Genomic DNA, 12,015 nt, shown 5'->3' with positions numbered 1-12,015 from the left:
CCTTAGACCAAGCACTTCAATCTTTAGAACCTCGTGTTAGCTCCCTTCAATCCCAAATGGACCAGAGACTTCAGACCTTTGAACTAAAACTGAATGAACTTACCAAATGCCTTGAGGAATCTTTGGCCAAGATTAAGCAAGAATATAACTCCCAGTGTCAGGAGCTTAGAGCCACTACTCAGGAGCTTGAGATAGCTAATCAAGAGCTTAGGACCTCCCAGCAGGAGATTAGGGATTCTCTCCTAAGGATTAATAGGCAGGTCTTTAGTAAGGGTGCAGAAGGGATTCTTGGAAATGTCCCTGAGATCAATCAAGCGCACCTTAAGCCCGACACCGTTAGACCATCTCACACTAGAGGCTCCCAACTGTCTATAGGTCTGCGTAACTCATAGACTAAACCGCTACACGTTGAGACCCTTCCCCCACAGTTCGAGGAAGAGGACAACCCATGGGATGAGTAAGGGACAGAGGCTCGCCACGAATCCCATGTTGCGAACCGACGAGCCTATGGAGGATACGCCACGTGTCCTAGGTATGGACGAGACTCGTCACCGCCCAGACAATACCGAGACACCCCTTGGCAAGACTACAATGATGATGCGACGAAGAGGGTTAAAGTCGAGGCACCTGACTTTGATGGTTGTTTAGACACGAATGCCTTCCTCGATTGGTTAGCCACCATGGACGACTACTTCAAGTGGTACAATATGAGTGACATACAGCTCGTTCGTTTTACCAAGATGAAGCTCTTAGGATCTGCAAGGAAGTATTGGCAGTACGTCCAAGCGAACCTTGAACGCTTAGGGCAACCTCCTGTCACTACTTGGGAGGAGATGAAGTTGAAGCTTAAGGAAAAGTACATGCTGGTCAGTCACTTAAGCATGCTTTTCAACCAATTGAACAGCCTCAAGCAAGGAACCTCATCGACAGCCGACTACGTCTCTCGATACGATGACCTTCTGATCCGCAATGACTTAAATGAGCCGAGTTTTGTGGTTATTGAGAGGTTCATCAGCGGCCTTAGGGATGACATACAGAGGGAGCTCAGAGTAAACCGTCCTTACACTTTAGAGGAAGCATATTATAAGGCTATCGACATTGACTCCCTGCCTAAGTATCCCTCCTTCAGGCGTCCCAGCTTCTCTGGATTAGAGTCTCGTCCAACACGCAGCTCCGCTGTTTCAGCTAATCAACGGGTAAGTCAACAACTTTCAGGGCCAAGCACTTCTAGACCAAGAGAGTCATCAACCTCGAACGCTTGCACAAGTAGCTCATCGATAGAGTGTTTCAAGTGTCACTCTAAGGGACACATCTCTTCAAAGTGCTCGCAACGTGCGTTGCTTATCGAATCTCAAGATGATGCACTACTCAAGAGCGAGCCAGATGTCGTCATCGAACCTGTCGATATTCCTTCTGATGTGGACAAAGAAATTAATTGTGATGACATGCCATCAGGTCATCTTGGAGTGATGCGATGCCTCCTGACTGTCCCAACGCCAGATGACTCATGGAAACGGAACAGCATCTTCCACACCTTCGTGAAGTGCGGTGATAAGTCATGCAAGTTGGTTATTGATAGTGGAAGTGAAAGGAATGTGATCTCTAGTCGAGGTGTTGCTCGTCTTGGACTTAAGACAGAGCAAATTGCTAAGCCTTTCAGAGTTGTGTGGGTCGACAATACTTCATTGCTTATCACTCAGCAGTGTCATGTCCCACTCTATTTGGGCGACTACAAGGAAGATGTTTTGTGTGTCGTGATCCCTATAGATGTGTCTCACATTCTTGTAGGACGCCCGTGGCTATATGGCCATGATGTCACTATCCAGGGCTGAGCAAATAACCACATCTTCAAGCATGAGGGCAAGATCATCTTATTTCATCCTGCGAAGTCTGAGCCTAAAGCAAAGGGTCTAGCCCCCACCAAAGGATCCACCTCTAAGCCTATCAACCTTCACCTCCTTACAGAGAAGCAGTTCATCGAAGAAAGTAGAGAGGTTGATGTCATCCTTATCGTTGTTTCCAAAGTCCTCTCTCCTCCTGCACCAACACCTAACAGCCTTCCAAAATAAGTGACCCAACTCTTGGACGAGTTTAAAGATGTTGCACCTAAGGAGTTATCTCCTGACTTGCCACCCATGAGGAACATCCAGCATGCGATCGATTTGGTTCCAGGATCACAACTCCCCAACCTTCCACACTACAGGATGAACCCTAAAGATCGGGAAGAGCTCAATCGTCAAGTTAATGGCTTGCTTGAGAAGGGCTATATCCAGCATAGCCTCAGTCCTTGTGTTGTCCCTGCCCTTCCGACTCTGAAGAAAGACGGCTCGTGGAGAATGTGTGTTGATAGTCAAGCCATCAACAAGATAACTGTCAAGTACAGGTTCCCAATCCCTAGGTTAGAGGACATGCTTGATTTAGTGTCTAGATCTAAATAGTTCTCCAAGCTCGATCTTCGCAGTGGTTACCATCAGATTCAAATCAGACCAGGAGATGAGTGGAAAACTATGTTTAAAATGCAAGATGAACTGTACAAGTGGCTCGTTATGCCATTTGGCTTAACAAACGCCCCGAGCACATTCATGCGAGTAATGACGCATATGCTGTAGTCCTATCTAGGAAAGTTCGTGGTTGTCTACTTTGATGACATTCTGGTTTTTAGTAAGTCCAAAGATGACCACTTGCACTACCTTAGACAGATGCTTCTAACGCTTCAAAAGGAGAAGTTTTATCTCAACCTACCAAAGTGCTCCTTTCTACAGAATCAAGTTACGTTTCTTGGATTCATTGTCTCGGAACAAGGCTTATCTACAAACCCTACAAAAATCTGAGCTATTCAAGATTGGCCAGAACCACAGACACTGCAGGAAGCACGTAGCTTCCATGGGCTTACATCCTTCTATCGACGTTTCATCAGAGACTTCAGCACACTTATGTCTCCAATTACTGACTGCCTGAAGAAGGATAAGTTCAACTGGACTTCCACGGCCTCCACAGCTTTCAGCACTATTAAGAAGAAACTCTCAAGTGCTCCCATCCTGGCTTTACCTGATTTCAACAAGTTCTTTGAAGTTGCTTACGACGCATCCGAGGTTGGGATTTGAGGCATTCTCAGCCAAGAAGGCCACCCTGTCGCCTACTTCAGTGAGAAGCTCAATGAGGCCAAGCAAAAGTATTCCACGTATGACAAAGAGTTCTATGCCATTGTTCGCTCTTTGGAGCATTAGAAGTACTACCTCCTTCCCCAACAGTTTGTCATCTACTCAGACCACCAGTCTCTCAAGTTCCTTAGCTCCCAATGGCATTTGAATGCCAAACATGCCAAGTGGAGCGAATTCATTCAGGAATTTACCTTCGTGGTCAAGCACCGCCCAGGGGTAGAGAACAAAGTAGCTGACGCTCTTAGTCGAAGAATCCACGTTCTCAACACTCTGACGGTTAGTGTCGTGGGCTTTGACAGGTTCAAGGATGAGTACACCTCGTGTCTTGACTTTGGTATCATTTATAACGAGGTTAAAGATGGCAACCACCATGATCATGTGGATTTCCTTATTGATGATGGCTACCTGTTCCGTGGGTCAAGATTGTGCATTCCCCGCACGTCACTACGCGATTTTCTTGTTTGGGAATTGCATGTTGGAGGATTAGCAGGACACTTCGGTGTTCAGAAGACTACAGCCCTAGTTGAAGATAGGTTCTATTGGCCTTCCCTTAAGCGTGATGTTGCTCGAATCCTTTCCCAGTGTCTAACGTGCCATACGGCCAAGGCAAAGAGGAGGAATACTGGATTATACACGCCTCTTCCTATTCCTAGGGCACCTTGGAAGGACATTAGCATGGATTTCGTGCTTGGGTTGCCTAAGACAATGAGAGGGCACGACTCTGTCTTAGTTGTGGTTGATAGATTCTCAAAGATGGCACATTTCATTCCGTGTAGTAGGACTACCGATGCCTCACATCTGGCAAAGCTTTTCTTTCGAGGGGTTGTGCGTCTTCACAGTTTGCCTACTATTATTGTCTTTGACAAGGATGTCAAGTTTGTCAGCTATTTCTGGAAGACCCTTTGGAAGCTCTTCAGGACACAACTGAAGTTCTCGTCTGCTTTCCACTCTCAGACTGACGGACAGACTAAAGTAACTAATCGTAGCTTAGGTGACGTGCTCTGTAGTTTAGTTGGCGATAAGCCTGGTAACTGGGATTTAGTCTTGCCTATAGCTGAATTTGCTTACAATAACTCGGTCAATAGATCCACTGGCAAAAGCCCATTCCAAATTGTTCAGAGTTACAACCCAAAGCAGCCTATTGACCTTGTTCCCCTTCCCCTGTCTGCTCGCCCTTCTGAGTCCGCCGAGACCTTTGCACATCGCCTTCATGATATTCATGCTGAGGTTAGGCGTAAGTTAACTTTAAATAATGATAAGTATAAGATAGCTGCCGATGTCCATCGACGTCACTAGGAGTTCAATGTTGGCGACCTTGTCATGGCTCGCATACGGCCTGAGCGTTTCCCAAAGAGGCCTTACAAGAAGCTGCATGCCCGTGCCTCTGGCCCGTTTTGCATTTCCAAGAAGTTAGGGCCTAATGCATATTTATTAGAGTTACCTCCAGATATGGCTATCAGTCCAGTATTTAATATTGAGGATCTTGTTCCTTATCGGGGCACTTTCAAGCCGCCCCTTTTGTTTTCTAATGATGCTGCAGGTACCTCGACCCACCAAGCGCCAACTCCACCGTTGCCTAAGGTTGCGCCACCTGCCCAAGCTATTGACGCCGTGATGGATGAGCAGACGATATCCGCTCCAGCAGGTCCCATCAGTCGTTACCTTGTTCGTTGAAAATGTAACATCCTTATTTTTATCTAGTATTTAATTAAATTTATAAATAAATATATTTTAGTATTAAGAAAAAAAAAAAAAAAGAAGAAGTTAGATATAGGCAAATTATTATTATTATTATTTTAATAATGTTTTTGTATGTGATTGTGTGTATGTGTGGATGATATTCTAGAAAATTAAACCATAGTATAGAAGTCCCACATCGACTAATCTTTGGAGTGAAGGAGTTTGAGGAGCCTATATATAGGAGCTAGTGAGTGGAGTTTGGAGTAAGTAAACAATTTTCGCACATATCTGAGGTAGTCTCAGAAAAGTGCTAGTTTTGATTTTATTAACCGTTGGATCGGACTGAAATTTGGTCGGTCCATTTGGGACATCCAAATCGTTAATTTCAACGGTCGGATCACCCTTTTGATCTCCGAGTTACAAGTTATTAGGTACGTTTTTAACTTATATCTTTTGGATTTAGCAGATAGAGTCCTGAATAGTAAATTAGCATTTTAAAGTTTATTCACCATTAGATTGAGCTATAATTTGGAGGATAGTATCATGATGGATAGGAAATTGAATTCAACGGTTAGATTATGGGTTTAACTTCTGTAGTGAGAATAACTTGGGTCGTACTAAGTCTATTTGTCTAAGTCTTTCGAAGATGGAATATAAGTTATAAATTTATAGTTTGTCTATTTCCATTATGAATTTGATGATTCTAATAAAATAATCTAATAATTAAAGGATATTTAAGTAAGGAAATTTAGGAATCGAGTCTAAATCACATATATATATGTTCTTATTCCAAACCTTAGAGAAATGTCTTTTAGGCTAGAGTTCTGAGTAAAATTAAAGCTTTTAGAGAAGGAGTTAGAGGCTAGAATTTTGTGAGTAGCCTACTCTAATACTATAGAGATAATATTTTAATTTTGTTTGTAGATATAAACTCTATTGTGGCATTTTCGAGGTTGGACTCTGGTTGTAGTTGATTGATAGCTAGGAGACCAGGTAACTAAATTTCTATCTGTTGCATGCTCTAGTATGAAGTTGGTGAGCGGCTTTATAACTAATTCTATAAAAGTATATTACGTTTTATATGAACTGTCTTGTGGGATGCTATTTTAAAAAGGATTGACATAGTTTGTATTGCAAGAAATTGGTGATCATGATTATGATGTGCTATTATGAAATTCTGTTGATTATGCATATAAATGTGTCATGTTGAACCCTGTGCATCTATTTTGGGTGGGGAAAGGAGATAATTGGAGTTATTGAGATTCATATACTTGCCACGTGGTATTAGCCTCCATACGGAGCTCTATGGTTGGCTGCTATTATTGTCCCACTAGTTCTTCGAGGGACTGCGACACCCCACTAGTTCTTCGAGGGGGGACCCATGGTCCACCGAGTGCTCTGTGGTCTTTGGCCGGTCCACATCATTCGTGTGGTGAGCTTGTTAGAGTTGCCAGTCAAATGGAAAGAACTTAGCCCATGGGTCCAGTCGGCGGAAATAAGGAGGATATAAGGATGGGTTTGGGTTCAGGAATTGCATATGACATGAGATATTCATTGATATTTATATCTTTTAAATAAATGACAAGTATGTTATTTCTTTTGAAATGTATCCATTGCATGAGACTGGTGGAAATATTTGTCTTGTATGATTATTGTGAGTTTAAATGTTAAATAAATGTTTATCAACTATTATTAACTCTGTGTATCCCACCTGACACCTCGCTAGCCCATGCTAGGGTGTGGGATAGGTAGGGATTTAGTTACTGAGACGTTGTCTCACTCCTGTTGCTTTACCAATTTCAGGAAACAATACGTTAGCGGGACCTTCGGGGAAGACTCCTGAGGCTCAATAACTGTAGCTGGCAGTGTAGAGCTTCTGGACCTTATTTTATGTAATCTTTTCGTATATTGCCACGCATCAGGACTGCATTTATTTGGAACTTATTTTACCTTCTTATATTTTTATGTCGTTTGACTAAATAAACGTATTATACTTTCTATCTTTGGTTTATTTTGTTTGGACATTGGAATAGGGTGCTGGTAGTGGGCTTGAGACCCTTAGATTGCATGTGATTGAATTATTGTGAATCCACGATGTGATAATGGCAATTTTGGCAAGTTTAGTTGTTGCTAGTGTTGACTAAGATAGTCAAGTCTAAACTGCTATTATAATTTATCATTCAAAGGCATATTGTTTTATAACCATGTTTGCCATGATTACAATTATAGGTTATTCTTTTTCTAACCATGATAGTCTTAATTAAGGTCGAATGTTTTTCTATCATGGTTAGCCCTTTAATGATGTGATTGCTCTTAAATAACCATGATAGGGTATGTTTACTAGTTTTAATCTTTTCTATCATGGTTAGCTCTGGTTAGTAAGTGGTGATGTTACAGAAAAGGCTGTAATGATGCAGACACCACGTGGCTCACCAAGGACGAATTCCGTCGTATAGACCCCGCCTTCCTTGATGACTTCCAGCTGTCCAACTCTCCAGTGGCGAGTTCTTCCAACCCGGGGAGAAATGATGCAGATTTAATTTAACTAATTAATTATTTTTATTATTGTTTATTTTGTTAATTATTTCTGTATTTTAGATCATGGGTAGTTACTCCACTCACCCCACTTCCCCACTCCCCTCATTTTATTTCTTTTATTTATTTATTTATTTCTTTTATTTATAGTTTAGGGTTTCACTTTGTAATCAGACTTGGCATTTAGAATTTATCGATTAGTTTTTCTCCCTCTTCTCTAACTTCTCATCCCTTCCAATCCTTTCTTGTTATACATCATTAACTTCATTAAATTTATATGAAAATTCAATTTTCAGCGAATACATATGTCAATTTTATTTGTGTCGCGTGAGTTAGAATTATTGTTGCTATTACTTATTTAGCACTTGTCAATATGATCATATTTTAAATTATAAATATTAGAACCAAACTCAATCGCATCTCTTCAACCAAATCTCTTTAACCAAATCGAGAAATTAATATTAGCGTATTAATGTACATAAAGTTGATAATAACAAATAACCTAAATTGACAAAATATACTCATCTAATCTTGTTTGTAAGTCAAGTTTAACATATTTTATATAGATTAAGCAAAATTTTAAATTTCATTAACGTTTATTTAAAATTTCACAACTTTTTAATTTTATCTTTATTTAATATACATTATACCCCTAATAATAAAATGAAAAGTAAAATTATACACTTATATGAAAATTTTTTATCTTGCTCTGTAAATAGGACCAATGATTAATATAATTTCAGATTAAAAATCTAAAAAAAATGTTGAAAGAAGATTTCCCCCCACATTTTGTGCAATTGAAAAATAAGTAAAAAAATCATATGCACTTCCAAAACTCAAAGCAATTTCGTTCTAGAAAAACTTGAAGACAAATTAATAGTAATGAAAAAGCGTTTCACAAACACATATTTTTGGCCAACGAAAAAAATCAGAAGAAAAACAAAGGTTTATTTTGGGGGAAAAAAACAAAACATGTTCCATGGTTTCATCTATTCTCATCTTTGATTTTTGTCTTCACGGCCTCGCTCGCAGTTACGGCCGAAGATTGCATAGGCTCAAATCCCCATATCCACCCTATTTGAGGACATTCGATTTCGAAACTAAAGAACTTCACCCTGAACGGTATCCCTTGTAACTGTTACTTCAATCTCTTTCCTTTCCTTCCCATAATCTCCCTGCTGTCAATTCTCTCCTTCGCCGAAAGACTAAAAAGAAAAGGGGGAAGAAATAAGAAGAGGAAGGCGACGACGACCTCATGAGGCCTCAGAAAAAGCCGATCCACGCCGTGACAACATGGGTGAGGCGGCAACCCCCAAAGGTGAAGGCTTTTCTGGCCGTTGTTTCGGGTATGGCGGCTCTTGTGTTGCTTCGGTTCATTGTTCACGATCATGATAATCTATTCGTCGCTGCCGAGGCCGTGCACTCCTTAGGAATTTCCGTCCTCATCTATAAGCTTATGAAGGAGAAGACATGCGCTGGTATTAGCAACCATTTTGTGGACATTTTATAGTTGGATTTATTTGATTGATTGATTGAGAATTTCTGATGGGTATGTATTTGATTAATCGAAAATTGGTCTAGCTATGAGCAAGTGTTGTGCGCAATTTTGGTATTCCATTTTTGGGTTGTGTGAATAGAGGAGATTGATAGACCTGTCTCGCTCATTGACCAGCTTTAGATCTTTCCATTCTCTTTTTGCTCATATGGAGATAGCGAGAGGGTAATCTGGGAGTTCCGAACCTCAGATTCCCTTGATGCTTAGTTGGAATGCTCAGAAAACTTGGGTCAGGGAAAAAGATCAATTTTTTTCCTGGATTAAGGTTTTCGTCCGTGTTACAGGGATCTACATGCTTGAGCCTGGATGCTTCTTTGTTAACCTGAGCCCAGTTCTTTTCTGCACAGAAACACTAGAGATCATTTTTTTTTTCAAGTTTCATTTTCTCGTTAATTTAATTTGAACGAATGTTTAACATCTTATAGGTTCTGCCTATGTCATACAACAGACATTGAGTTGAGATGTTCATGTCGATATCTCTAGGGTTTTTTTTCTTGTCATAGCTCTCACGCCTTTATCGTAACTCTTTTTATTCAATGCTACACAGGACTATCACTCAAGTCTCAGGAATTAACAGCTATATTTCTAGCTGTTAGGCTGTACTGCAGTTTTGTTATGGAATATGATATACACACCCTTCTTGATTTAGCTACGCTAGCTACAACATTGTGGGTTATATACATGATTCGTTTCAAACTTAGGGCCAGTTACATGGAGGAGAAGGACAACTTTGCAATATACTATGTGGTAAGTTTGCTGTTGTTTATACCTCTCCAATAAAGTTTCGTCTCTATTATTGGTTCCAAGGAAGGCAACATTGTGTTAAGGCTTGTTTTTGGGGCATTTACCATATATATATTTTCGTTGAGGAAGTTATATTTCTAAATTTCCAAAATTCAGCGTTTCTTGCAGCGTCTTTATTCTTTAGATTGAAGACAGGATAAATGAAACATTGCAGTATCAGTACATTGAATATTGGGAAACTTATTTATGCTGATGCTGAAATGCCTTCTTGATGCCTAAATTACATTTTCAAACTAGGGGGTTTAGAGTGTTCTATTTAGTTGGCGCATGACTTGTTATGATGTTCCTGTTGAAATAGAACCAGTTGCCATGGTATCATGTTGAGTCTGCTGCCTTTGTTTTCATGTGACTTGATTTACAAATACATATCATGACTCCCCTCTCTCTCATCCCTTCCCCCTTTCTTGTTGGTGCCCTCTGCTTAAAGGGTCTTAGTTGCTTTCTTTTACACATAATTATGCAATTTTGGGACTGATAGTTGATTGCCTATAACTCATACACACTTTATATTCTACCAGTCTGGTTCTTATCCTTTACCTTTAAAATTGAATGCAGGTGATACCATGTGCTGTGTTAGCGTTGTTGATTCATCCATCAACTTCTCATCATTTCGTAAACAGGATTTTCTGGGCCTTCTGTGTATATCTAGAGGCTGTTTCAGTACTGCCCCAACTGCGCGTCATGCAGAACACCAAAGTAAAATTTCTTAAATTTAAAAATAATCTTCCAAGATTCTGCTTTTATAGAATCTAATTCTGTTAGTTTCTTTTATAACTCATTTTCCTAATATTATTTCAGATTGTTGAGCCATTCACAGCTCATTATGTATTTGCACTGGGTGTTGCAAGATTCCTGAGCTGTGCTCATTGGGTTCTTCAGGTATGGCTCTGTTCATATAAACTAGTCATTGCATTAGTTATCTCTTGATTCATTTGCACGTATGGTGAGCACTTGTTTTCTGGCTTGTGCTGCTGATCAAAATCAATAAGAGGACATTTTTGGTGATGGCTATCTCTTTTATCTCTGAATGAAATGTATACACAATTTATAAAGGATTAGTCTGTTGCAAACTTTTGATAGTATAACTAAGTCGTTCTTCTTCAGAAGCACTATTGCATTGATGGGTGTACTGCGTTATGCATTTTTTTCCTTGTCAATATTATATTTCTTAACCTGATCAAATTCATTCAGTCTGTCTGTCTATGGCTGACAATTGAATTCGCTGCTTCTCTTAGCACAATTTCTTTGGTTGCACAGCTTATCGGGACTTTTCTAATAGCTCATTTGCTGCCAACTTACTGTTTCATGCTACAGGTCTTGGATAGTCGTGGACAGTTGTTAGTTGCCCTGGGTTATGGATTATGGCCATCAATGGTTCTTATCTCTGAAATTGTTCAGACTTTCATCTTGGCAGATTTCTGTTACTACTATATCAAAAGGTTGGCTGTTTATATTTAGTTCTTCCCTTGCATCGCTTTCTTTTGCAGCCTTTTTGTCAGAGTATGTGAAGAACTTGCCGGCTTGACTCTTGTGATATATGATTGAATGCAGTGTTTTTGGGGGTCAGCTTGTTCTTCGTCTTCCCTCTGGGGTGGTGTGATAGAAAATCTGCTTCAGTGCAATCTCCCGCTGAACTTAATCCGGCGTTATGGTTGGTCATCCTCTTTGGGGATCCTTTTTGTGTCGATACTCCAATTGTGTCCCTGGAAAGAAGCTGGTTGTTTGCAGAATTGGGCATGTTAAGATGAACTGCATATTTATGCATGTAGTAGTATGATAAAACTTCATACATGAGTTATCAGTTACCACTTTTTACTTAGGCCCTTGGAAATGGTTTTCAGTTTTTATAGCTGCTCGAAGCACTCTAATCATCACAATTGAAATCGCAATGAGAATGCTGGCTGAGTTACTAAACTTCAATTTTGAGGTGTCAGAAAGAAACTTTGAATAACTTGCAATGTGAAGCATGGATAAATGGAGTCAGAATGTTCTAACGCTGCAGAAATAGCATCATCAGAAATGGCTGCTGCTTCATCCTCTCCTGTCCTGCTCTAGTAAATGACAACGTGGTGGTATATGCACACAAATAATTGAAAATACACACTTTTCAGTAAGTTAAAAAATGTGGAAATTCTGGTAAAGAAAATGTGGGAATCGACCAAAAAAACAGGCTGTAAATGATTTGTGTACGGCAGATTTAGTATTAGATAAAACATTTTTAATACTATTTCTTTAATAGGGATGAATGTTAAAAAAAAAAAAAAAGATTTAATACGTTTC

General features: G+C 39.9%; 1 protein-coding gene across 1 annotated transcript; it reads left to right on the top strand.

The window, feature by feature from the left end:
• The first annotated feature begins 8,383 nt into the window (after window positions 1-8,383).
• On the top strand, window positions 8,384-11,655 carry LOC114725612 (ER lumen protein-retaining receptor erd-2.2-like). Its single transcript, XM_028912137.1, has 6 exons — window positions 8,384-8,854; window positions 9,479-9,678; window positions 10,291-10,431; window positions 10,534-10,614; window positions 11,050-11,174; window positions 11,287-11,655. The coding sequence occupies exons 1-6, from the start codon at window positions 8,632-8,634 to the stop codon at window positions 11,333-11,335; spliced, it is 819 nt and encodes a 272-aa protein (XP_028767970.1). The 5' UTR covers window positions 8,384-8,631; the 3' UTR covers window positions 11,336-11,655.
• Window positions 11,656-12,015: the final 360 nt, after the last annotated feature.

The sequence above is a fragment of the Neltuma alba genome, unplaced genomic scaffold (assembly GCF_004799145.2).
Source record: "Neltuma alba isolate B1F8T4 unplaced genomic scaffold, ASM479914v2 tig00012259_pilon, whole genome shotgun sequence".
NCBI lineage: Eukaryota > Viridiplantae > Streptophyta > Magnoliopsida > Fabales > Fabaceae > Neltuma > Neltuma alba.
This window is presented reverse-complemented; position numbering and strand designations above follow the sequence as displayed.